General features: G+C 41.3%; 2 protein-coding genes across 3 annotated transcripts; one reads left to right on the top strand and one right to left on the bottom strand.

The window, feature by feature from the left end:
• Positions 1-136: 136 nt before the first annotated feature.
• NUDT1 (nudix hydrolase 1) lies at positions 137-3,874 on the top strand. Its single transcript, XM_085301097.1, has 3 exons — positions 137-417; positions 3,019-3,164; positions 3,369-3,874. Exons 1-3 carry the CDS (start codon positions 266-268, stop codon positions 3,539-3,541), a joined length of 471 nt encoding a protein of 156 aa, XP_085157223.1. The 5' UTR covers positions 137-265; the 3' UTR covers positions 3,542-3,874.
• Positions 3,875-4,402: 528 nt separating this feature from the next.
• SNX8 (sorting nexin 8) lies at positions 4,403-26,726 on the bottom strand. Of its 2 annotated transcripts, XM_085301085.1 has the most exons (12): positions 26,630-26,662; positions 25,866-26,014; positions 18,991-19,181; positions 16,954-17,071; positions 14,684-14,805; positions 14,237-14,317; positions 12,778-12,938; positions 12,151-12,283; positions 10,980-11,048; positions 10,015-10,164; positions 9,485-9,634; positions 4,403-8,700 (listed from the first exon to the last, which is right to left on the bottom strand). In XM_085301085.1, the coding sequence occupies exons 2-12, from the start codon at positions 25,897-25,899 to the stop codon at positions 8,587-8,589; spliced, it is 1,323 nt and encodes a 440-aa protein (XP_085157211.1). In that variant the 5' UTR covers positions 25,900-26,014; positions 26,630-26,662; the 3' UTR covers positions 4,403-8,586. The 2 variants fall into 2 exon arrangements, with proteins under 2 accessions (XP_085157211.1, XP_085157202.1); XM_085301076.1 differs by lacking the exon at positions 25,866-26,014 and having other exon boundaries at positions 26,630-26,726.
• Between the last annotated feature and the right edge of the window lie 285 nt (positions 26,727-27,011).

Genomic DNA, 27,011 nt, shown 5'->3' with positions numbered 1-27,011 from the left:
TTTGGGGAAAGGGGGCAGGCATTTGGAGAGGGAGTGCTGGGAGGGTAGGCGTTTGGGGGGGGGTGCCAGGGGAGCAGACATTTGAGGAGGGTGCTGGAGGGACATGATTTGGGGAAGGGATATTGGGGAACCAGACATTTGGGAAGGGGGTGCTGGGCTGCGCAGGGGGAGACGGCGCAGGAGCAGCGTGTCCAGGCGTCGCCACCCTCTGCCCGGGCCGGAGGGCGCAGCAGCCGCAGCGCGTGCGGCGTCCTGCGCAGGAGCCATGGTCACGTCCCGGCTCTTCACGCTGGTGCTGGTGGTGCAGCCGCCCCGCGTCCTCCTGGGCATGAAGAAGCGCGGGTTCGGAGCGGGGCTCTGGAACGGCTTCGGGGGCAAGGTGCAGCCGGGCGAGAGCATCGAGGAGGCCGCTCGCAGGTGAGGCCGGAGGTGGCTCCCCGTGGCCTGTTCAGCTGTCTTCCAGCCCAGCTGTAACGGGGAGCTGCCGCCTGCCCTCCCTTCTCATCTCTCGGACCACATCTASACTGAGACTTGGTCCGCTGGTGGCTAGCGGAGGGTCCTCTACTGTTCGCAGAGGTGTACAATTCGATTTTGGCTGCATAGCAGAATTACAGTTTATGTCAATGTGCTGCTGGTGCCTTAAATTACAAAGCTATTGAGCAGGTGCTGCATTTCAGCTTTTTTTTTTTTTTGTATGGAGTGAGAAATGTAGCCACCAAATACAAGAAATCCTTAGCGCTTCCTGATGAAAGGCACTGTAGAAATTCATTATTTGACTGGATGGAGACATTTTTAAGTCCAAATGCTGAGTGATAGAATTGAATTTCCCCAATCCAGAGAGAAAATACCATTTTTAAAGCTGTTAGCACTGGATTCTTGCAGGGCTTCCTTCTGTGTAGTCATTAAAATTAAACAGCAGATCACAGCAGCAYTGCTAAACTCTTTAAAAACTCTGTGTGTTCTTTATACAATACAAGGCCATACTTTGCCATCTCCTCGCTTTCTGATGTGTGCCCAAACTTACCTTGCACCTGCAGGAAGTTTAGTGCTCAACAGACATTTAACAGCCTTTGCCTGGACCATCTCCTGCAACCGCTTGGGTTCTGTGGTGAGACTGAAAGGCCTTTTGCACAGATGTGCATACAGCAGGGCACAGGGTTACTGCGACCGACTCTTACGCCAGGTCTTCTCATATAATTTATTATCTCCAAGTGCAGGAAGATCAGTCTTATTACTTAAACCAGTTCTTYGTTTGCTAGGCTTAGATTGCCACTGAGCATGGTGTAAATGTGTCAGTTTGATTTATTTAGCGTTTGATTGGGTAGGTGCACATGGCTATCTGTGCAAGCCTGGGCCTGGAAACTGGCGCGTTGACACGTGTAAGGTACTGATTTGTAAAAGTTTACACGACCTYGGATATCGCAATGCGCTACGGCACAAGCAGCGTCTGCGGTCCCGTCTGCAGTCCTATCGCAGCAGCTCGTTTGAGCTTGCTGAAGAGCTACACAGCTTCCTGCTGAGGTCAGCCGAGCCGGCAGGAGTCCGTGGAGCCGGGGCGAGCCGGGCACGCTGCACTGCTGCTGCTCCCAGGAGGCAGCTCTCCTCCAGGAGATGTTGCATGGTCCAGTTAAAGCTCGCTTGCTCCAGATCCGCGCCAGTCCCCTTCTGCTCTGTGTCAGGTGCTGAGGCGTTAGGCTCCGGTTCCCTTTTGTACTGTCTTGGTTGGGTTTGCAGTGGTATAATGTGTGCGGTGTCTGCGTAGCGCAGACAGAATAGTTAAACGTTAAGCTGAAACATGACAAAAGTTTCTGTATCAGCACAATTTCTATACTCCACTGTGTGCACAACATTCCCTTGAGCAGCTAGGCACCTGCAGCTCTTCAGTGTCATATMTTACAAGGGGAGCATTTAGCTAGTTCATTATTTCTAGTTTATTACCTGTTACGTTTCGATTTACTGTAGAGGGAGCCAMGCAGTTCACAGATGCATCAAATTGCTTAGAAAACTACAGAAGTGCTATGCTTGTTGTTTAATTATTGTAGCCTATGAAATGAGGCTTTAATCTTTGTTGCTGAGAAAACTGCTTCTATTTGAGACACAAATAGCTTCCTAGGAAGATCAACTAAAATTAGCAAAGACATTACATTGGGATATAATTTTGAGGGATGAAATCCATGCAATTGATGCCAAAGCAAGCTGGAGCCTTAAAGATAAATCTCATTACATCTAATGGTAAAATTGCTTCCAAAAATACAGCTACAAATTAATTTCGAAGTTGAGTCTTATTTAATTATTAAGCTTAACTGAAGATATACTGGGTTTTAAAGCGGTTGTTATTTTTGTACATTAGAAAAAACATGGAATAACTTCACAACTTCAAATTATACCAACTTTGTTAGAGAAAGTTCTATGTATGTGAGCGYATAATCAAGTCTGCTATGTGTAAGGTTACATAAATAAGTTTCATTTAGCCTCAAAAGTAGCYGATTTTGTGGCAAGAACAGACATCCTAATATTTCCTACCTGCTTCACCACAGTTCTGCAAGATTTAGCTTGAAGGCAGGGAAAGAGCTTTGCCAACTAAGTAAAGTATGTTTTGGAGTTCCTTAGCTATATCCAGCTACAGTCTTAATACTTAGGAGCATCAGCCTATTTCTGAAAAAAATCTCAGAAAAGATCATATGTTAAGGAGTGTAAATGACACTAAACAGCCCATTTCCCTGAATCTTCCCCCTCCTACACAGACTGTTCTCCTACTAGTCTCTAGGAGCTTGAAATAACACATAGGGCAGACAGTCTGACACTGCTCCACTGTCGTAGAAGTAGGCAGATATTTTGGTGCAAGCCAGGACACTGCTTYTTGGTGCCTGTATGCTCTGCAGGCTGAGTCCTGCTCTGTTTTACAGATGCACCTTTCACCTTTGGTTCCTTGAACTTTTGAATGTACAAGTAAAGCTAATGACTGCTTTTTTGTGTTCTCACCAATCACTTTCATGTCAAGAGGTCTTTCTTGTGCAGGGAGCTTCTGGAGGAGAGTGGATTGACTGTGGACACCTTGCAGAAGATGGGTCAGATCACATTTGAATTTGTGGGCAGCTCTGAACTCATGGAAGTTCACATTTTCCGGGCAGATGATTTTCATGGAGAGCCAACAGAAAGTGATGGTAGGTGGTTAGGGGAGGGGAAGGATGTGTATTCTTCTCTGAGCCAGTATTTACTCATAAAGTAACAGAACTACTCATGTTGAAATTCTTCTGAGAAGGGAGGCAGCTGGGCTGTAGACAGAAGTTGCTGATAGACTTCCAAAGTCCAGGCAGCAAAAAAACACGAGAAAGTTTCATGCAAACCTGTCTGTTTTTTGCTGCCAGAAATGCGTCCACAGTGGTTTCAGCTGGATGAGGTGCCATTCAATCACATGTGGGCAGACGATGCCTATTGGTTTCCCCTGCTTCTTCAGAAGAAGTTGTTTCGTGGCTATTTTAAGTTCCAGGGACAAGACACTATCCTGGAACATACCCTGAAAGAAGTGGAGGAAGTTTAAGAAGAAAACGGAAGCATTCAGGCCATGTGCTGTTGCCCACATTGGGCTAGGAACAGCATGACTACTTCTTATACCATTCTCCTTTCTCAGCTCTCTAGCAGAGACTTATTTCCCATGGCTTGGCAGCTAAAGAAAATGAGGGGGTTTCTTAGAGCACAAAGAAGAGTAACAAGCTTTTCCATGCTGGTATGTGGTATAGTTTACTGGTTGCTTGATGATAGCTTCTAAAAACTTAGTGTTAACCCTTTCCTTCTCAAGCAGTTTGTTTGTTAGGCTTTTCCATTTTGTTAGAAATGTCTTAAAAAATTAAAAGTTTTTTTTTAAGTAACAGCATGTGTTGTCCTGTTATAAATTGTTGTCTAGCTTCTAGACATGAAATGGATAAAGCAGTGGACTATGCTTCTCAAGCTAAGAGCAGAATCCATTAAGTATCTTCTCTACATCGTCTTCTGTACAGTTCCCTGTTCAACATTACTTTCTGGGACAGGGTGAAGYTTGATCAGGGCTATGAGAGCCCTCCGAAAAGTTTAAGCAGGGTTCCTTTCAGGATTTTCCTACTGATAGCAGCATAAGATTACAGGAGTCAAAAAACATGTCTGAGGTAGATACGTGGCATTGTTCAAGCCCTACCTTCACTCTTCCTTCTCGGAGTTCCTGCTGTGAACTTCCACTGTTTTGAGCATTTTGTACTAACAAGCAAAAATATGCTGGACAAAAGCTYGACTTTCAGCAGATCTGTGTTAAGAAGCAGAGCAGGCTGCAGGCTTTGCCACGTGCCAGCAGCAGGTGATGTCAGCCTGACTCAGCATGCAGGGCAATGGAAGCTTATCAAATAGTGCAAGAAATAACACATCACAGATGTAACTTATACAAGTTGTTATTTTTTTAAACACTTTTACAAACACATTTAACACTTACAGATAGAATCTTGGAATGTAATATAGGATTTGTAAACATTTCCAGTCTACCAGCTGTTGTAATAGTTCTTTAATTCCTGCATTTGGATAAAGTGCTTCATACATAAGGCTATTTGAGCAAAGCAAAGATACAGGATATTCCTGGCAAGCAAATTTCACACCCTCCGAACAAGATTGTTCCTTCTTGTCTCCCTCCAGCAGTTTTGAATAATTTATACCACTCAAAAATGTTCTTCATATGCTCAGTAAGCCACAGCTAGAAGTTAGAGAATCAGAGTTAACATCTTATAGTCTTACCCTTTCCTTTTGTGTTGCACACGGAGTTATTTACAGGGGTTTTAATACTCACCTCTGCTTCTGACACAGCTACCCAGTAAGAGTTTGTGGTTATTCTAATGGAGAGAATAGCTTGAGGCAAGTAGAGGAAAGAAAATAAGCACACAGGGATAGGAAGCTTGTAACAGAATGTTGTAACATTACTACATAGTAGGAATAAGAGTCTGGCAGCTAACATCTGCTTTGTAATCTTGATTTATTTCTTGGTGGAAATGGTTAATTGCAAGGTCAGACAGTGCAAATTGCTTTGTCTTTCTCCAYGAGTTCAGGTAGGGAAAAAGCAAATGCCATCCCCTATTCTGTAACCAATTCAACCCTTTTATGAAGGTGCTTTCACCAGCACTGAATTTAACCCTAACCATTTGGAAGAGGAGTGACTTTATTGCTCCTGCTGCAGTTTTGGAGTGATGTGTTTGAAATAAATTCTGTACCCAGCTGGTGATCTTTGTCTTTTAGGAAAGATCACAAACTGAGGACTGTGGACTAGTCTTTTACAAATTCCAGGAATTACACCCTTGGATGATCAAAGAAGAGTAAAAGCACTGGAATGCAGCAAGGCACTGTTTAAAACACACTACCATCAGCAGCTTAAAAGAACATGGAAGGAGGGGGAAAGAARTAAGAGATGCATCAGAGATCAAGGTTGTATTGTAAATCCAGTAAGGTGAAAAGCCATTCAAGCCACTCAACATCAGAAAACTCTTCCATATTGGCCAGAAAGACTGTGTGTTACCACATCAACAGCTTGAAGCAGAGGTAAACTTAGAAGTGAGGAAAACCTGTAGCCCTTTTGAAAGATGCTTTTCAGGTGAAGTTTCAGGCTCTCAGCTGTTTACTAACCTGGTACTTCCATGACAGATTAGACAGACATTGACAGGATGCTGGGAGGCCTTTTCTGTCATTACCATTTCAAACACATGGAAAGCACCATGAGGTCAAGACATACACAGAAAGCTTCCATTCAAGAAGGCACATTAACTCTTTGGCGCTAAGTCTTAAGAGGAGCATCAGTTCATGGATAGGCAGCACACATTCTTCAGCTAGACTTCTGGTTTGCTTAGTGTTTATTGCAATCTACTTAGCTACCAGTAATGGAACTAATAACTTCATGAAGTATTTTTCTCACTATTGCTAGATGCTAAGCTCTTTGCTGTAGAAAGCAATAACATGGAGGTAACTAGTTCCATTTACATTGTGACTAAGGTAGACCAAGAACTGAAGTCAACTAGATCCCTGCTGCATTCCTCTAGAGCAAGGAAGCTGTACTTGATGATGCTTGCTGCAAAACTGACTAAGCTAAAATGGGACATACACAGCGAGGAACTACCTCACACATTGAAGTAAATACTATATTGCTATTTGCACACTGACTGGTCTCCCGAAAATAAAGTTGCAAACTAAAACTTGTATGAAATAGTACATGTAATGTGTTTAAAAAATGTCACAGAAGCTTAACAGTCCAGTACAAAATAAATTCTGAAAGTTCTATTAGCTTTATCAGCTATGAGAAGAGTAGGCCTTTGTTCTCAAAATACTAAGTGAACAGAGTGATTACACAAAACAAAGCTTGTTGTCCTCAAGGAACAAATGGCTGACAATGGAGGAACGGATGTTTTCTCTACTCAGCATAATTCCAGGTTTTTTTTAATATGTCATGAGGTCTACCTATGTTGTTACAGTCTCTACCTTTGGACTATTGTATTCTTGCCTTAAGAGAACAGGAAAGAGGAGTTCATTAGTCCAAAGTCTATATATTTTTTTAATGTAAAGTCTGAAATTGTAACTTACTTTTAAATGTGAAAAGTGCAGTGTTTCTTTCAGACTAATACTTTGCAAGTGCTCCCACAGAACATACCCCTAGTTTTTTTACACCAGCCAGTCAACATACATAGAAGATCCATCATATAAGATACCAGATCTTCCCCCCACACATGCAGTGTTTTTTTTAATTACACTATTCAACACTATTCATTAGGCAAGAGACTTATTAAGGGAGGATGGGTACTAAGACTATATAAGCAACTGGCCATAACCAGCTGGCATGTTATAAAGATGCTAGGAGTGAAGTGTTTAAAAAAAATATGGTAAAAATGGACAGTGAGGACTGGCTCAAAGGCACACATAGGGTGTGGTTATGCCTGGCTCATGAACCTCGGGAAATAACTTACTATCTAGCTCCTAGCTGAAGAAACTAACCCATAATTTCCACCTGGATTAGGAGGCTTTTCAAGTTGCACTGAGTTTTTCTAAATTAAAGAAAAAAAAAATAAACCTTTTGTGATTGGAGTATTTAAATATCTATCCTGCTAATGGGGAAGTTCCCCAGTGAGAAAATACTGTAATGGTTCCAGTTTGACAGCGAGCACTCATCCTTGTTGATGTGCTTCCTTTTTACCCACTCAAAACAAATGCTAAAAAGCCAAGTCTCGAATTCCCCTTTGGCAGCTCATTTGGCCCCAGAGGAGTTACATTCAGGGAAGCCCTGTTCACATAGTTTTGCTGAATACATTTGCAGTTTCTTCGCTTATCAGTTTCTCTAGAGAACACGCACAATTTCTCCTAAGATAATAGATGATATGGGAATTCTCGCCTCCCTACTCTGTGCCTCATGAGGGAAAGTCACCAGAGATTTAAAGTGAGACATGGAAAATGTTCACTCCTTTTATCACAATCAGAAATCGTTTTGAAAACCCCATTACCAACGACAATGCTATTCTTAGAGAGATAAAGAACTACCTCTTCAGTTGTCTTCTCTCCTTCACAAAATGCACTCCAATACTATCCAGAGCCAGAAAAGAGAACAGTAACATCATGGTAACTACTGGGTTTTTGCTAATGAATTTTATCAGTATTGTGTCCTAGCCTGAGTGTAACAGGATATCTCATCTTTACCAGAGGAAACACCAGCCTTTGAGTTAGCTGCTCTTCAATAGTCCTAAACAACTACTCAACAGTCAGAACCTCCAGAAGAAAATAAACGAGCTAACCTGTAGCTGTACTGCTTGTATATAAGTGGTGTACAATTAYGGAGTGTTTTAATCAATTATTTTCTCATTTATGCAAGACAAACTCCTCTGAGCTCCTGAAACCAGTCATCTTTGGCCCCAAACTGAAAAATATAAGCAAGTCCCTAGGCTGCCCTGCAACTGTGAACTGAATCACATTCACATATAGTCTGATTAGGCTCAATGGGAAATTGCTGCCTCACAGCAGCATTGACTCTGACCCAGCAAGATTAGTGAATCCAGCCAGTATGATCATGTATTTTGCTTTAAGGTCTAGCAATAAAAAATCCAGACACCTACCAATGGGACTGGGAATAGTCTTCAGCTTTCCTTACACACATATACCTCTAACATACGTCCTCCCAAGCTTAAAAGGCAATCCATACCTCTTCTGTAAGCAAGGACTTCAGATACCCTGTTCATCTCAGCACCCCAGATGTTTGTCAGCATATGTGCAGATAAATATTATTGGAGGACTGTTCGTACAAGATGCAGAGGCATCAGTAACAAGACTGCAGCACTCACTACACCAGTCACATCCTGATGCTATGGAGAGTGTCTGCAGGGCAATGAATTCAAGACCTGCCATAAAGCACTTCAAAATTAAGAGATTGTCTTTATATTTGTACATTCTGCCCTATATTCAGTCTGTCTAATTCAGAGAGCAGCTCAAAGCAGCAGTATAAAAAAAAAATAGCTGTTTGGAGGAGTCATTCTAACATCTGGAGGTAGAGATCCCACCCCTCCCTTGACTGCACTTCTTGCTCCTTCCTAGATGCTCAGAGCATTAATTGGAGAAGAAGTTTCCCTCTGGAGGTGACAATGGTGGAGTTGGCATATTGCTAGATCCCACGAAGAGGCAGCTCAACTTCGGCTTCAGTTCATTCCAAACTTTACTCATCTGAGTGGGAGGGGAGAAGAGAAAAACAGTACAACATTATGGGTCATTATCTCACCACACTGTATTATAGCAGCAGTTTCAGGGTACTCAAAAGCACAACACAGATTCAGTGATGTACTTTAGGGAGGTCCAGTTGATCCAGATTGTCCCTTTTAGACTGATGCTGTAACACAGAACTCAGCATTTTATTGAGCATGTACGGAAGGGAGATTTCCTGTATTTTAGAAAAGTTCATTCAATAATGGGAAGGAAGGGAGTTGMAAAAGGAGACACTTTTCTAATATAATGAATGCAAGAAAGTCTGTATATTGGGAAGGGTGAAGACCATATTTAGAGATAAACACAGGGAGCTCTTGCATTCAGCAGAAAAAAAGGGAAGCTCCTCCTTGTCATAACTTCTAACACAACCAAAAGCAGGTCGATCTAGCAAACACATCATTCATTACAGAATAACTAGTTATTTAATAGTTCGCTCTACTTCAACCATTTCTATTGTAAAAGCCATCCACAGATGTGAGAAGAAAAAAAAGAGAAACACAACAATTTGTTCTAAGAAGACGCACAGCCTTTTTAAGGGCTAAAGACCTGCTTTGATCCTCACACCCAACTGGGAAGTCCTTTGATGACTTTTTAAAGAAGTTATGAAAGACCTCAGCTGGACAGATTATCAGAGGAGGAAGACCCACAGGAAAAAAAGAAACACAGAACCAGTTCAAATTTCCATTCACATTTTGGGAAAAAGAACATGGGTGTTTGGGGGGGGAAAAGGACCAGGAGAACTCACCTCTTTGTGACCCTGGATCTGGGAGTTGACAAAGGCCCCCAAGATGTGAGACGTGAGAGGCAGATAGATATGGATGAGCTGTGTCTCCTGATGCAGGCAATACAAAGAAAAGTAATTCCGCAGCTCCATGGTTAAGATGGCATTTTCTTGCTGAATAAAGAAAAACTCAGTAACATATATTGCCAGGAATAAGGCCCCAAGGAGGTTCATTTGCAACAAAAGAAAACGCATTCCTCCCCATACTAGCAATGCAAACACATACAAGAACCTAAAAGGCAGTTCCTGGACTCATTTCACAAGACAGCAACTTTCCATCATGCRGGTTATTACTTTCTGTATCTCCTGCAAATGACATGCTGCTAAAGAGCCAGAAACAAGTGTTGAAGAAAACAAATGCATATTCCTTGTAGCACAGCAGATAGCTCAAATTACCCAAAGTTCAAGTTACCCCTTCCGTCTAAGGGCTTTCTACAAATATGATGGAGCTACATAGTGGTATCACCATTTGTTCCCACAAGTTTCTGCTCTACCTCCACAATCCGAGACTCCAACTGTTCCACAGATTCTGGTTCCTTGTTCTGCACAGTGGCACTCATCATCTGCTTCTTCATCATGCTGTACTTATGCAATGCTCGCTGGTGCTTGTGCAATACCCCCTTCTCATGTCTTTCACACAGGTCCTTTACAAGGAGAAGAAAACAACAGCTACTTCATGGAAACAGGGCAGGGAGCTAAGACAGTAAGTAAGCAAGCCAAGTGTATCAGAAACGCAAATGATTTAAATGGTCATGCTTTATATAATTTCTACATTGCAGACTTTTTGCTTCTGTGTTTTCAAAAGAGTCAAAAAACTGCTGGCACCTAACAAAACTAAGAAATAAAACTGCTTGGACTCAGACYACCGAGCTTAAGAGGCAATCTGAAACATCACTTACGCCAGTATTTTGGATCTTTATCAAACCACTGATCTCTGTGCATTTTTCAATATTAAGTGCTGCGAGTTAACAGTGATAATAGCTTGCCAGTGTCCTTCTATTTCTGTTCAGGGCACATCAGGAGAGATTGCCAAGTATCATTTAACTAGGTGCTTATAAAAACAGACCTTTGAACAAAAGACTAATATCAACAAAAACTTTTTCTTTTGTAACTGAACTTAGGTCTCCACGTGCAAAACAGAAGCTATCCAGTTCAGTGCCTTGACTCAGAAGCAGTCGTATTTGTAAAAAGAAGATCTGATCCATATAATTCGAGCACACATTTTCAATTTCCTTGCAGGATTTGCTGTTTGGCAAGATCACATCACAAGATGAGATTTGATCAGTAAAGCACTGACCCAGCTACAGCCAACAGCCACTCCCCTCCCTCTGCCAGATGCCCAGTTTGCCTCTGAACTGTCCTTCCAGACRTTTTTCCATTCAGCTGGCGTTACACCCTCTAAAGAGCACAAGCTTGCTCTAAACAACTTTCTCATTGGCAGAAGAACAGCAGAACTCACTTTATAGGACTGGAGTAAATCCAGGAAAAGGTTCAGCTTCTCCACCACATCATTCTCTTCCTGTTTACCCTAGAAAACAAGAAAAAAGTACATTTTATGTAAGCCTGGCAAGAACTGACATCAGAGTTCTTCACATCCTTACACCATGCAGGCTCTCCATGGTATTCTCGAGTGCACATCAATGCTTACACAACTGCATCAGGAAGCTTTTAGATGGCACCGGAGAGTTTTTAATCTTTAGTATACAGAACAACTGACTGAAGCAGGAACAGCTTTTCCAACTCAYTGATTGTTATAACAAGAGGAGTTAGTTTCACAAGTCCTGTGTGTCAGTCCTTTCAGCTCTCTCTGCCTGGAATTTCTTGCTCTTGCAGACTCCTCCCATCTTTCATCTTCCCTTCTTACAAGATAGCTAATCCATTAAATCTATAAATACCTGCATGTTTCCTGTAACAGTTCATGCATCACAAAGCAGAGATGATACAACAAGCTAAATTTCACCACTKCTTTTAATTCCTTCACTAAACGTTATCTTTTCTTCCTGTATCAAGAGAGCTCTCTAGGGCATAAACTCTGGGAGAAAAAATCTGGTCTGACTGATCTATAAAAGCATGCTGAGTGTTTTAACACAATGAGATGAGAAAATTTACTACTTTTCCATCCCAAATTGTCATGTTCTCACACTATTCAAACAGTCATTATCACACCGTACAGTTACACAGGAATATGACACTTCTGTCTGAATGACTCTCACRTAATGTTTAAGTGCATAAATATCAAAACTTTATTTAGAAATAAGTTCTTCTGGATTCCCTGCAGCAGATTAATAGGACTCAGGATTAATAGGACTCAGCTCAGCATAGCAGTACAGCTTAACTTGTACAATAGCCTTTCAAGGGGAAAAGAAAAGGAAAGAAAGCTTTTTCCCTCCTTTCCTCTGCTCATTATACTTTTTTCCTCCCCCCTTTTTTTCCCACCTGTCATTCAAGGCTGCACAAGCAGGCTGGTGGTTGAGGATGTGAGTTTGGACTAGAGCCTCCCTGCAAAGACAGGGGAGTAACTCTTTACACCCACAGAGCTCATGATTCACAATGAAACATGAGGTAGCAATGCATCTCCTCCATTTTGCCTATTTAAAAAAATAAAGACAAAGAAAAGGTAAGRAACTCACCTGCTGCACAGCTTTATCTGCCAGAAGGGCAAATTCGACAGACAGACCCTTCAAGGCTTGTTTCAGAGTCCCCCACGTGCTGTTGTTCAAAGCAGCCCAAGAAGGAAGCGGTGTAGTGTCTGAGCCCAAAGCACTGGGAGAAGAGAGTGGTAGCAGTTAAATCTAAGAGATAAATTCCACTATGAAGATACGCTTACCTACAGAGAGCAGAGATGAGACAACAAGCTAAATTTCACCACTGCTTTTAATTCCATCACTAAACATTATCTTTTCTTCCTGTATCAAGAGAACTCTCTAGGGCATAAACTCTGGGGGAAAAAACTTCAGAGTTTCAAATCTGTCTAAACAGTTCATACTGCAGAGCTACTACTGAACAATTGCAATATATACACAGTGCTGTGTATATACTGGAGGAAGAGACAATAAAATCAGTATCAGCACATCAAGCTTTTCTTTTCTCTTSCTCTATGGAATGTAACCTTAGAGGAAAGCATGTGTTTTCTTCTTTTAAGGTAACAAAAACTTCACTACAAGATACATATTCACAGGTAAACCTCACAACAGTTTTAAGTTCTAAAGCAACAGTAGAAGTGTACCCATTAGCAAACYCTCTTTCTCCCAGCTTACCTTAGTTCCTTTCCAAATATGAGAAGATCTGAGGCATTATCAATAGCTCGAGAAGCTATCCTCTCTGCACGGTCCCGAAGCTTATAAAAGCTATTATAAATATTTCTGATGAGCTCCCTGCTGGCAGCAAACTGGGCCTGTATGTCAGCTGGAAGGAAGTCCTGAAAAGCACAAGAGGGATTGCTAGTGGACACATCAGAGGTATATTCACATATCTGAACTATAGGCAGACCATACAGTCAGCAGAGAGCCAGACTTCTCCAGAAGGAATTTAGGCTGTGGAAGCTAGCTCTTTGTCCAGAATGGCACTCTCATGGAGATGCACGCTCCCCTCCACTCTATAAGGGTCCTGGAGAGATTAACTTTGCAACTTAGATGTCCAAGACAGATCTCATATGAACACACCTACTTTTCAGGGACTGAAAGAGGTTTAAAGTCAGGGCACAGATAGAATCTACAATTCTACTATGGAGTTAAAATTGGGCTTGTGAGGTTTCAGATTCGTAAGTTCTGATCTAAGGCTACTAGCAACTGCCAGCGTGGCAAAGCTAAACATGTACTGAAAAGTTCAGCTAACCTCTTTTTGACTTGTGCATCACTGGTAAGAGCATGATTAAGCTCTGATTGCAAAACCTTCTGCTAGCAGTGCAGGAATCTGAACAGCAATTCACTCTACAATTGCTCAAACACAGTGAATATGTTTAAAAATTGCCATAGCACTAATCACTGGGATAAACAGATGTACAGAGAAATTCTGACTAAGAAAGGATGATCTTGCTTTGCACTTTTAACACTACAATCTCAAAGCACTCTGCAATGGAGAAGTGTGGGAACCGAGGCACGAGAAGCAAAGCTACTTGCCCACTCATTTTTTCTAATGTGATACCTACAAGCCACACTCAAGGATCAGGAAATGACATTGAACATAAACTGTGAAATCATATACAACTTTTAACCATTCAGTGGTCACTCTCTTTCCTCCTGCAGAACAAAATTCTGCCAATATGCATGGGAAAAGTGATTAAAAGTTCAGTGAACTGGAGTTAGTAGTTCGGTTATTTTTAAGACCTCTATAACAGTCCAAATTAGTCTCCCACAGGGAGAAGACGACAGAATGATGGCAGAAATTTGTGGGGAAAACATCAATCTAGACATTAGCTTTTAATTGTGTGGTATGCACATTTGTTTGTTATGCAAGTACAAGTAATTGCTGAGAAATACGTTTGAAAAGACGCATTGTTTGATCTTTATWATAGTCATGAACAAACATGTAGCTAGAAGCAGCTAGACCTTAGGAATCAAGTRTTTAGTTCTGTTTTCTATAAAATTAGAAGTCCTTCAAACTTTGGAAACAACTTCCTCCTAAGGTTTCTGTCTGTCACCCAACAAACACTATAGCTGATCCACTTGGAGAAGAGACATTCAAACCAGAATACTACATTGTGAGAAATACAGATACCTTGGCTTGCGTAGCTAGTCTGCAAGTCATGAATTCATCTCCCACTCCTTGGACCAACTCTCTTAGCTTATTTTGCACATCCTGGAGAAGCAACATGATTGAATCAGYATTAAAGAGCCAAGTAAAACACAAGCAGTTTAGACAGGTCACAGACACATTGCAAGAGCAAGGCACAACTTAGCACATACAGCCTTATCAGGTTAGATTTAATCGAAGCAGAAGCATAATATGTATTCCCCTAAGAACATATATTATTTTTAAAATATTACACTCTTGGCATTGAACAGAATTACATTCCACTTTCCAGCTGCGGAAATACCTAGAGAGAAAATGCTCTTCATCATGCAGAGCAACAACATGTAGGTCAAAAGCAATTATGAACTCTGTGAGCAGGGAAACAGTTACAAGAGCATATGCAAACTCAGACTATTGCTAGCAAGTACTCACTGAGCCGCTGAAGGACAGAAAGAGCTTCAAGAGCACATCTTCTGAAAAAGGAGGATGCCGTGCCACCAGGTTTATAAAACGCTTCAGAGCCCTCCTTCTAGATTCTATGAATTCTCGGTCAGCTACAAGAAGGAACAATGAATTTGAATTAATGCATTACACTTTATAGATGCTCAGAAAGGGGAGTGTGAGAGGGAAAGCACCCAGTCCAATAATTCCCTTGCCAGGTTAAAGTACTACAACAAAACCAAAGAACGGCCATCTGCAGTTTGTGAGCTCCCTAAAACAGACCTTTTAGATTGAACATCAGAACAACTTTTCCCTCAAGTAGTTCTTTACATCTTATTGCAATCCTGGAAATACATCCATGCACGTTTACTTCCACAGGTCAGGTTAGGTAGGCAGGATAAATAACCAAGTTTAAGGCCTGGGGCCTCTATTAACAAACTGCGGGCATACAAAGATTTTTCTTACTCCAAATCTATTCCAGAGGTGGTCCATAGAGGGGATATTACTCTGCTTGAGAGTCCTGGATGCTRTCGCATTGCAGGCCATGCAGTCACTTGCAACCACTTTGCCAGTTTCAAAGAGAATCATCCTACAGGCAATTACACTTTGTTTGCTCATTATTCTAGAGAACTAACTTTAGAGTGTTTTACCTTCAACTGTTCCTCCTCCACACTTTAAAGTATTTGGGGATTTGAGGGAGAAGAAAGAGGGCTTTTATATTGTTTGTTCAAGATCAATGACCATCGTTTTCACGTAACTCTTCAGAAAGTACTCTGAAAGACCTGTGGGGCAATCCGTAGTACATTAACTCAAACTCTCCCTACTTGTCCAGCTAGAAAAAGTTCAGTTTGTCTTCCTTCCTGAAACAGGAAGAGTTTCAGTTGAATGATACTGCAGTTAAGTCAGCAATTCAAAGATCCTAGAGTTTTTTTTCAGGAAAGAGATATTATAACACYGAATCAGGTCAAATTCACCAGACTGGCTCCTGCAACCTCTTAAAAAAAAAAAAATGGCATTTTGCATTCTGTCATAAGAAAATATGACCACTGAAGCTTTTCAAAAGTATTATTTTGCCTTGCTCCAGTTCACTATAAACTCTGCCCTGTTCACTGTTTTCCAGTTCCTCTTTACTGTAGCAATACATGGATTCCTTGACTGAAATCAATTACTTATTTGAAATATATTAAGTTTAGCAATATGTGCAGGAGACAAGACAGTGAAAAGCTTGTTCTTCAGCAGGTAAAGCAGAAAACAAGACAGAATTTTATATAGCTACGTAACACTTTAAATGATAAGAATAAAGTTTAAAAACGGTGCCAATACTTCAGATTAATGGAAGATCTATCTGAAGTAGCTTTGATATGCTTTCAATCTTGAGACATTTCATTGATTTCTATTCTAACAGTTACAATGTAGTAGCATGAACTAACATACCAATTCCAACCTCTGCTTTTAATTTCTGGTTAGACTAAGCAAATGGACAAGCTCCTTTTTAGGACAGGAAACAAAAAAAGCAATAGCTACTATAAGGCAGTTAGTTTGTCAGCCAGAAAGATACCTTTTTATACATAAATTGAGAAACTAATTGAGAGACTGACAGCATCACCAGGCTTCTGTGCAAGATAATACTATAATACATAGTGACCTGACATAGTGGTTTGCTTATCACTGTGCTTGCCAGCCCCTTTTAGGTTTGCATAACGTTGTGACTCTGTACTCCCCCTTCCACCCCCCCCCAGTCATTTCTTCTGGAGTTTTAAGCCTTTTAATAGAGAATTTTCATCTTCACTGTTTTGCTACAGATGAGCAATGGGATTTTCACAAATTTTTAATAAACTGAGTACTTCACAAAGCAGCATACTACAGCTGTTTGACAGTACGGTAGGGATTCTGTATTCAAAGCATCACAGAAATGTGACCATTGCAATTTCTTTAAAAAAAAAAGAAAAAAAACACACACACAGCTGCAACTCTACCATGCTCTTTTGCCAAGTTATTTCTTAAATCTGGTCAGAAAGGTGATTGAATACTGAACTTCTACTTTGAAAAAAAAAATTGAAATTTTAGATTAACATTTTACCTATAGAGGACTTCTAGCATTGCAATAATTCACAGCTCTGAATTCCACGCTACAGTCTCAGAGTTTCCTGAACAAAAATGAAGCAAGGACTTCGTAGCCTTTAAATATGTATCTTCAACAGTATCATCTTGATCACGCTTACACCACTACCCCTTCAGTCAAAAGATAAACACAAATTTACCTCCCAGCATCCTCTTTGGTGGAAGTGCTGGCACCATACGATATGGAAACTTCTGAAGCAGCATCTCATGGAACACCACAAAATCATTATATCGCCTGTAGACTGAGCATTTGAATCGCTGCAATAGAGCAAAGGGGAAAAAAAAAAAAAACAATACTCAGATTAGACAGTTAGCAACATTTCCATAATTTTTTGGCATCAGCTGTGCCACCTCTACCCCCCCTCCAAAAAAAAAAATAGAAAGAAAAGAAAAATAAAGAAAAGAAAAGAAAAATAAAAAACACACACACATCCACAGACTTCAGAAGTGATATATTTCTTATTTTTAGAGGTCACTAGCCTTGCAGGCAGAAGGAAGGAAAAGACTCCAAAGCCAGCCACCTTTCAGTTATTAAAATGGATGGCATAACTACTTGATGGTTTTCTTCTAACTACAGTCTTTTTGACAATACTCAATAAACACTCTTAAAATGATACTTTCAAAATGCTCTAGAGTTGCTTTCTTGAAATACTTCAAATCCCTGCTCCAGTTCTTAGGAACTTTCTCTAAATCCGTTTCAAACTCAAAAGTGGCCAAACAAACTCAAACCTTGTTAAGTACTAGCCCAAAAGACTGACTTTTTAAATGAATCTCGCAAAAAGAAAAGGGAATCTGCTATTAAAGTTAAATTTATAAGTTAAGTTTGAAAGTTCTTTTAACACCTCAGTCCTTAATTTTCCATTTCTTAGATCAAGCCCTAGAACACACCAAAGAAACTGGTAACTCACTCCGAAAGGAGTTTGGTGACACCTACAACAAACACTTGAGAAGTAGAAATCATTTAAAAAAATACCACTACTACACATTCCACTACTGGAGTGGCTGATTAGAAAGACTATGCATCATTATGTCCATTCTTACTACATCTGCATTGCACATCATCCACCACTTCTTGTGGCACTATACATTTGCAAAAACAACACAACGAGGCATATAATGGGGGCACAATTGATACAGCCCTTAGAGCCTCCCTCCATCTGCTCTGAAATCTGATGTTGATTTGCTTTGCAGGTATTAGGCCAACCTATGCTTCTTTTTGTAGAAGTATTATTAAACAGATAGGAACTGCAAGAAAGATGACAGCAAACTGAAACTGAGTTGGTGATAGGCTCCCAAATACAAGGCCTAGAGACCTCAGGGTCACTGAGTCCGAAGTGCTGAAATCACAGGCAAACATAAATGTGTCCAAAAGAACCTACAGAAGCATTCACTGTCAGGCCTTTCCCCCTCACATCTCTTTGACAAACTTACGACCTTCAGCATAAAACAAGTAATGACTCAAGTGCCACTAAAGATAAGTGATCCAAATGTCACTTACTTGACTAGGTACAGCATATGTTCTGACTATGTACAGGAACAACTGCTGATTTGGTGGCCTGAGAGATGTAAATTACTCTTGGTCTACTTTGAAAAGGATAGACTTCCTTCTCATAAATGTACAGAAGCTATTAGAGAGCTATTTCACTGGCTTTTTCATACATAGGAAAAGATACATCCTCTTCAGTCTCCTCTTGTATCAAGAGTAGAACCTACAGAATAGTATTAGGGCAAGTAAACTGGAAATGGCCTAGACCCTGTAGGAGGATTTGTAGTATCTATTTTGTTTATAAAAGATTTTGGCTTAGCACTGCCAATCTGATTTCTTCACAACCTCTAACAAGAYTGAAATATCCAGTAGCCTACACCTGTTACAAAAAAAAAAAATGAATTTTCAATGTTGTATACCTGCTTTCATTCAAGGCTCAGCTTTCAAGAGTCCAGTACGATAGCACTCTTAYTACAACCCACTCACTTTGCAAAATTAGCAGACCATCCATCAGTCCTTAGTCAGGAGATGTTATGATACTGCATTTAAAGCAAATAAATACAATTGGCCTACTCAAATTAGCATCACCCAACGCATCTATCAAATTATAGAAGATTGACTGCAGGACCAGCAACCACGTGGATGTTCCTAGCAGGACGCACTCTCACCAACCAATGGTTGTTTACATTACCTTGCTGGAAACCTCATATTCCACGTGTTTCAGAAAAAGGCCCTTCTTCTCAGGTATAAGCTCCACCTGAACACTATCCTTGCTCAATAGCTCTTGTAGGGTGTGGGAAAGCAGCAGTGGATTTCCCTGAGGCGCCTGCATTAGAAACTGTTCCGGTTCCCTCGGTTCATTTACTGGAGGCTTTGCCAAATCTAGAAGACAAAAGGGGAAAAAAATGTCCAGAAGATCTTGAGAAGACAAAGTGAAAAAGTAGCCTTAAAATATTCTGTTCCCTCACTTGGTGCTCCCACAGTACTGCAGCACAACGAGAAGAACACTTAACTGCTCCTCCCTCAGGAGGCTACGCTACTTCCCACACGTTTTAAGACTTTGGTACCTCCCTCTTCACAACACCCGGGAGCACCACCAATTACAGCCAGTCAGAAAGTCATCTCTACTGAGCAAAAGAAAAAAAAAAAAAATCACAGGCCAAATTTATTCTGTGAATCAGCTAAGAGGCCTGCATTTCCTGTCTGTCCAGCTCCCACCACAGCAGGATCTGCCAAAATGAATGAAACCCTAGCTCAGCACTTTTGGATCCTGCTTAGAACAACTCATGGAAGGGAAGAAAACGTGTTATTTTACTGCCCTGCAGAAATTAATATATTATATTTCACATGTTATTACAAAGGAAGGAGACACTTCATTTGACATAATTTTATTAAGCCCTATAAGCGTACGCTAGAGTATACAAGAATTATAGTAATTTACTATGTCAATATGCTTAAGTTCAAGAGCAGGGGAAAAAGGTTCCTAATGAGGACTTGTCTGATTGGTCACCCTTAATCACAGCAAGCTCTGGCAGTATCTTCCAAATACACCTATTCTGCTGCTTGTAGCCAAAAAACAAACAGCTTTTTGAAGTGAATTCAACCACAGCTGGACAGCTTTGGACACAGTGTTCTTAACTACGTTTCAGGAAGATGTAAAAATGAAAGAAGACAGCTCTGAGCATACTGCCCTGGAGAACAAACTATCTCAAAGAAGGGGTAAARATGATTCAGCAGGCTGTCCTACTGAATGACTGATTGCAGCTCACTATCTGAACTCAATTTTGCTCCATAACTCTGCGTACTATGCAAATATAAGCTAAGCTTACATTGTTTTGCAAAGTAATTCCTTTCCTATCCATTTTACATCTAAGAAGAACAGAGATAGGGTGAAAAGCACGGATATAACCCGTGAATCTATTCAAGAAACCCACATTCTGTTCTCCAGCCCGTGACTATTCGGTTGCTTCCCCTGTGTACATTTCTCTTTAATACGGATGCTGTGATCAACCTCTTTTACAAAGCAACTTGAACTCACTGATGCAAAATTACCTAGAAAAGCTAAGTATTTACCTAGCTAGGTATTATTAATTATCCCCTCCTTGCAAGAGTGCAGAAGTTATACCACTTATTAAACACCTGTGAAGTTCTGAGAACAGAAAAAAAGACAGCAACATTATAGAATAAAGAACCACTATAGGATCAAGAACCATTCCTGTAAGCTTAGACACATAGCTCCAAAGGCTGATAACTGCATAAGAAATTCACTCATGGAAAATAAGGATTCATATCATTAATTCAAAAGCGCTGTCCTGCTGAGAAGAACTTCCCACCTGTTCCTTCATGTGCTTTAGGTCCTGATAAACAGGGAAAACAGTTAATCTCTGATTCATCAGATACACAGCTTCAGAATAGCCACTTCATTCTCTGTTCCATCAAATGGCTTAAGTAAACCAAACTAAATCCAGGACAAATGACCTTATCCCACATGTCTCATCAGGCTTCAGATTCCTGCTAACATGAGTCAGAGAAGCAAGTCTTAACACCTCCACTTGAACATATCACCTACCACCTTCATCTATGTAACAGCTTCTAAAAAAGTTCCAGGTACTTGCCAGAAATTTGTAGTAAGACAATGCAAGCTAACTCAACGCTGACATGGGATACTGCTGAATAAAGTTATAACACCTCTCTGTATCCACTTTTCAGGTAGATTCCAAAAGATTTCTGCTGAACTGGGAAAGAAAGGAAAAAAGAAATTTCTGAATACATATATTAAGGCAGAAGATTTTTCTGATGTTGTAAAATCCTCCATCACCTGACCTTTGATGGGGTACCAGGGTACAATAAATATCTATTATCAAGGGAAGTGTCATAAATACACACAGAAAAACACAACGAAAAGCACAAGATGGCCTTACTCTCCAAAGCACAGGTCCTCTGGGTGCCCACACTTGTAACTCTTGGTTTTAATTGCTCAAGACACATCAGTGAAATGCAACATGACACAGGAGATTTAGTTATTTCTACCATTCATACACACGCACTCTTAAACACAGTAACAGTATACTAGCCCGCTATTTTGCTAAACCACTAGCTGTCACTCCAGAGGAAGTTGCAGGAAAGTATTCCCCCATACAGGCGCTGGCCAAAATGCAGCCCACCTGTTTCCTGAGAGCAGTGCCAGTGTGCACTAACACAACGGTCCTCCCACCTATCGAGTCACTCTGCCCTGCTTTCCACCTTCTTGCTGACCAAAAGACAAAACAGGAATCTTATAGCACAAACTGTTCCCTAAATCAGGGCTCAGCACTACCTGATAAGCTACTAAAGCTGCCAGTGGGAAAAGACAGGTCTAAGAAAAAAGACTCATAGGATGAACTGTGAGTCCTTTGGCATTTCATCTGTATGTCTCGGAACCTTCAGCATGATCCAGACTGTCACCAAATTAACCTTGAGAAGGATGCTGGAATCCATCAGCGACCCGAACCTACATCACCCTGTAAAACAATTACAGGGAGAAACCYCTTACACAGATCCAGTCAAAACACAATGCTCCTTGGGTATGTTCCTCCTTTCACTTATGCTTGGCCAATTTTCATCAAGTTATTCTCTAAAATTACTTTCTAGAATTTATCTTTAGGAAATACCTTCTCTTTATCAGCGGTTCCCATATTTGGCTCTTGCCAAAATACTCTGCAACGTCTTCAGATCCCAACCCTGCCTAAATAAGTGAAATAGAATACAAACTAAAAGACTACAAATTTGAATAATTATTATTTAATCAATAAATAAATGCAAGGTGTTCCACATCAACAAGACAGCCAGTYAAGGTGAATTTGAATTTGCACTTGCATCCTCAAACACAGGTCTGRCAACACAGCAAGAGGACTACTTTAGAAAACACTATCACAGCATCAACATTAACCCTGCTGAACAATATATACTGGAGGCAWTCATCAGCCCATTCTTCATTCTACTGACAAGAGAGTCAATTCAGGGACACCCTCAAGAATCCTGGCCAGGACTGATGGAGAAYAGTGTAAACTCACTGGTATGAACTCCCGTGTTCAACCAGTGAAAGGATTTACACGCACTGTAACAAGACACTTAACTCTTCCCATCACGTACTCTCTGCTTGAGAACAGCTAACTTTGAAAACATTCCTTTTGGCTTCAGCAAATCATCATCTAGTAAAGGCTTTTATAAATATATATATAGGACAGTAAACAAATGAAGAAATGAGGTATGGAATGATCCACTGGAACATAGGGAAGCTGTGACAATGGACAAAAGGAGATCAGCTTCTTTGTGCAAGCTATCCTTTTATTACGGATTTTCTCATTCTATTCTCCACAAAATGCCAGGAAGTAGCCCAGTAAAACTGAAAATAAGTTGTTACAAAAGTTAAAAATAAATACATACATGCATATATATGTAAACAAGCAGACAATAAGAAAATAAGAAATAAAAGGTTAAAGCAATATTTAAAGCATAGAGTTATTTTTATCRGTTTTAAGAGAAAATAATTATGGAAACACTCCATTTACATTATTTTATTCCGTAATAAGTCAGGTAGCCTTTGGACTGAAAGGAGTTAAGAAACTTACCTAGAGAACAACTGAAACAGAAAGCTATGATGCTCTATGCCACATTCATTTCACCCTTTGGTTAGGGCCCATTCACGCAACCAGACAGCAAACTATCCTCCACAGAGCTATCAATTTCCTGAATCAAAATATCTACAGTCATACATCTATGAAAGCCAAATTGTAATTTCAAGTCTTTGATTAGTTACATGCAAATTCACTTGCAAGCAAGCACGCTTAAGAGAAAGCAATACCAGGGCTGGAAGCACAGATAGTAARTCTTAATATATATCTCCCTTGACTACGTAAGTTCTGTCAACCAAATTTGGACAGCTTATTTCCATTTTACAGAGGGCTGTCACCAACAGCTCTTTATTCTACTAGGGAGGTAAGCAGCAAAATTTATTAAAAACCCTTTACATTAGTAGCAGATTTCYTACAAGGAGAAAAGAATCCGAAAGGAAGCGAAGGCTTTGGGAAGAATAGCTAAGATTTCCTCCTCGTTATCACAGGCCATGGCTTTACAGAGAAGAGGCGATACCAACTCACAGGAAAAGCAAAGAATGTCATTCTTGTATCTACACAGATACCACAGATTTCCCTGTAGCAAACATGAAAGATCTGCTAGAAACTCCTGGAACAGGAATACTGAAATAGCAATGTAAATATCCTTCATCAGCATTTTCCTTTTCTTCCTGTCTTCTCATAAAAAGCCTCAAGAATTACGGATTAAAACAACTTCAAGTAGATTCTCTCCTCACTACTTTTTTTTTTTTTTTTTTTTTTCTGTCTGTAACTTGTGTATTTTATTAAGGAATTTAAAACTATATAATTCTTATCTATAAAAGGAACAACGCAAAGCATTTAAGTTTATTTTGTCAAACAAAGCTCACTGATACATAGATCRGTGTTCAATATGGAAAGGAGGTCTATACCTCTGACTAGGCACAAGGTAAATAATCGTAGTTTCACCCTGGTTGAGAGATGGAGTGATAGCATCCTTCCTTCTCTTCCAGTTCCAACAATTAATTTGTAAATAAAAGCTATCCAAAACGAGACAAAATAAAATACACATATGATAGTATATAAAATTCAAAATTGGAATACAAGCTCTAAAATCTTGTTTTTCTCCTTTAAAACTTCAGCTTCCTCAGTGCAGATGTCAAATATGCACTCTGGATTGGTTGGTTTGGGGACTTTTTTTTTTCCCTCTTTATTTTTGAGGGGTTGGGGTGGTTTTGGTTTTTAGTTGGTTGGTTTTTATAGATTGCTACCCAGAACTCGGTGTTTTGATGTTTTTAAGATGAAGCAGAGAACTAGTGGCACAACTCAAAAATGTTCAGATGAAGTTATCTAAGCTTTACATAATAATAATAAAAAAGATTAACATTTCTGCGTTTCCCTAAAGCTGTAGATATTGAACTACTTCTCAAAATACCATATTCACAAACTACAGCAAGGAAAAAAAAAAGTTATCTCCTTCCAAAGTCACATAGAGAGTCATACTTTTGTGTCCTGTTCTTTTAACTACAATGTTAGTTCAAGTAATTTATTAAGCAATTTCCCAAGTCCAGGAATACAAGGAGCACATTCCATCTGCAAATCAGCCACACAGCCATAGTCGCAAGCTGTAGCAAACACAAGAAGTGAGATAGAGTTACAAATTGAAGAAATAACTAGATTAGAGGAGAAAAGTCCGTTGAGAAATGTTTCCAAAGACTACAGAGACAGAGTCACATCCTGGCTAGGGCAGCTTTCAGCTCTCAGTGAAAGATTGCTAAAGAATTCTTCACTGATAGCTCTACAAAAAGGTTGGAAGTGTGAAAACTCAGACTGGAGGCAGTACCCAGCCCCCTTCAGAAGAAGGTAACCTGACTAGCAACAACAGGTGTAACTAGTTTCCAGGAAAYTTCCCCAGCTGAAGGTAGTTTCCAGGAAACCCTGAGGCACATARCTATATTCTGTACCAATTCACACATCAGTCTTTCTACTAGAGCATTCTAGCTTAACTGCATTACAAAACTGCCAAGTTTCCACARCCATCCTTCCTTAGTCAGGCCAAGAAAATCCCCTCAGAGAAAAATACCTGGGGTTTTTGTATTGTTTCTCTTCTTCCTTGCACACTTCTCATTCTCCTAATTAGGCTAGGTAAAAAAATGATCTATTAAAATATTAAAAATATAGTTCTCCACTCCACCCACTGGAGTCTTCTGATGGTCCTTCCACTTGTTTTATAGCTAGAACAATCYCATTCACATCACATTCTGTTGCAAAGCAATCAGCCATTCTTCACACAAACCCATACTTAGAACCAAAACTTTCTAAAGGGGGGAAACCCACAAACAAATATCTTTTTGTACCAGTTCCACATGTCTGCAACCGATACATTTCTTTCCACCGCGCTGCACTAACCCATTAAAAAACAAAAGATTCTGGAGGAAGGAAGAGCACTTTTGTTCCAATTCTGCTGTCTGCAGCTGGTACCTCCTCTGTACCAGACCTTCCCGCTGGCTGCGCACACAGTTAAAGATTTGCCACTAGAAAGAAGACACCCTCCTCAATCAGCACAGCTGGACTAGCTCCATGTTCCCTGCACAACTGACTCAAATAAGAGAGAAGAAGAAGAAAAAAAAAAGTCAACATAAGCAACTTTGCAAAACTGATTTTAATCTGTTATACATTACCTTTTCTTGTGTGTGTGGGGGGGCTATTGCGTTAAAGTAATTTAATTCTACAAATACAAGAAGTTGGAATTTTGTGTGTCCTGCGTAGGTGGGCATCTACAGCCCCTGTCAGGGGGTTTACAATACACTGCTCGCCAAAGAAAACCAAACTTTCTAGAAAGGGCTGAGATCAGTTATAGAAGTACYGTCCCCAGCACACAAGTTAATCAGATCGGAGGCACGCTGTTCAAAGACAACTCAGCTTCATCTCTAGAAGGCTCCTGAAACAGACGGTAAATCCGCAATAGACATACCTGAACAAGCTCTCTCTTTGATACAGTAGGACATTTTTTTTTCCACAAAGGCTGCTGCTCAATATCCCAATATCTTACATCAGTCCTGGACAGAAATATTCCAAAATAATTTATTTACAAGCATTATCTGCATCAGGAGTGTCACGGGCCTATCAAAAAAAAACACTGATTTTTGGATACTGAAAAATARTCCAGCCAAATCATTTTTTCACACACCAAGCCTACCCACCTGTAACCTCTAACGGCTTTTTTTCCTCTAAACGCAGGGAGAGGGGGGAAAAAAAAGAAAAAAAACCCACTACCCACAGAGCAAAACGTGGGCACGACAGCGTTTAAGAGAGCTTTAAGAAAAAAAGCACCACTGTTTTCCTCTAAAAAACTTCCCTCGGATTAAACATTACGAGTCTATCTAGTTATTTATTTATTTGTTCGTTTCAATCTCAGGCAGAAGCTCCCTCGCTGTCCCCTTCCGTGACAAGCGCTGGCTGGCGGCGCCCGCTGCGCGGCTGGGGTCGGCGCTCGGCCCCCCTCAGCCGGGAGGCGGGAAGGGGCCCGCGCCCCGCGCCCCGGCCGCCTGTGACAGCGCCCACCGAGCTGCTTCACGAATCCGCCCCCCCCGCCAAGTGCTTCGTATGTCACCGAGTCCATTTTAGCAGCCGGGGGAGGGCGAGTCCATTTTAGCAGCCGGGGGGGGGGGTGAGGGGGATGAATCCATTTCAGTAGCCGCGGCTGCCGCCCGGCCCCAGCCCCGCCGCCGCCCCTACCTGTGCCGGCGCCCGCGGGCGGCTCGCCGTCCATCGCGGCGGCAGTCATGTGAGGCCGCGCCGGCGGCCGCCCTCCCCTTCCTCCGCAGCGCCCGCCTGCCAGCGCGGGAGGGCGGCGGCGGGGAGAGGCCGCCTCCCGCGGGCCGCCCGCCGCGCCGAGGCCGGGAGGGGGCAGGCGGCGGCCGGGCCGCGACCTCTCCCGCGGGCCGCCGCAGAGGGGCCGCGGCCCTGGTGTGCTCCTCGGGCCACAGGCCGCCTCGCTCGTGGCCGTCGCGTGGCCAGCGCGGTGCTGCTGCAGTCCTCAGCGATGTGATTGTGCTCCAGACCCACCGACGTGGTGCTGCTGCAGTCCTCAGCGATGTGATCGTGCCCCAACCCCACC

The sequence above is a fragment of the Rhea americana genome, unplaced genomic scaffold (assembly GCF_003343005.1).
Source record: "Rhea americana isolate MKP2758 unplaced genomic scaffold, rheAme1 scaffold_10, whole genome shotgun sequence".
NCBI lineage: Eukaryota > Metazoa > Chordata > Aves > Rheiformes > Rheidae > Rhea > Rhea americana.
This window is presented reverse-complemented; position numbering and strand designations above follow the sequence as displayed.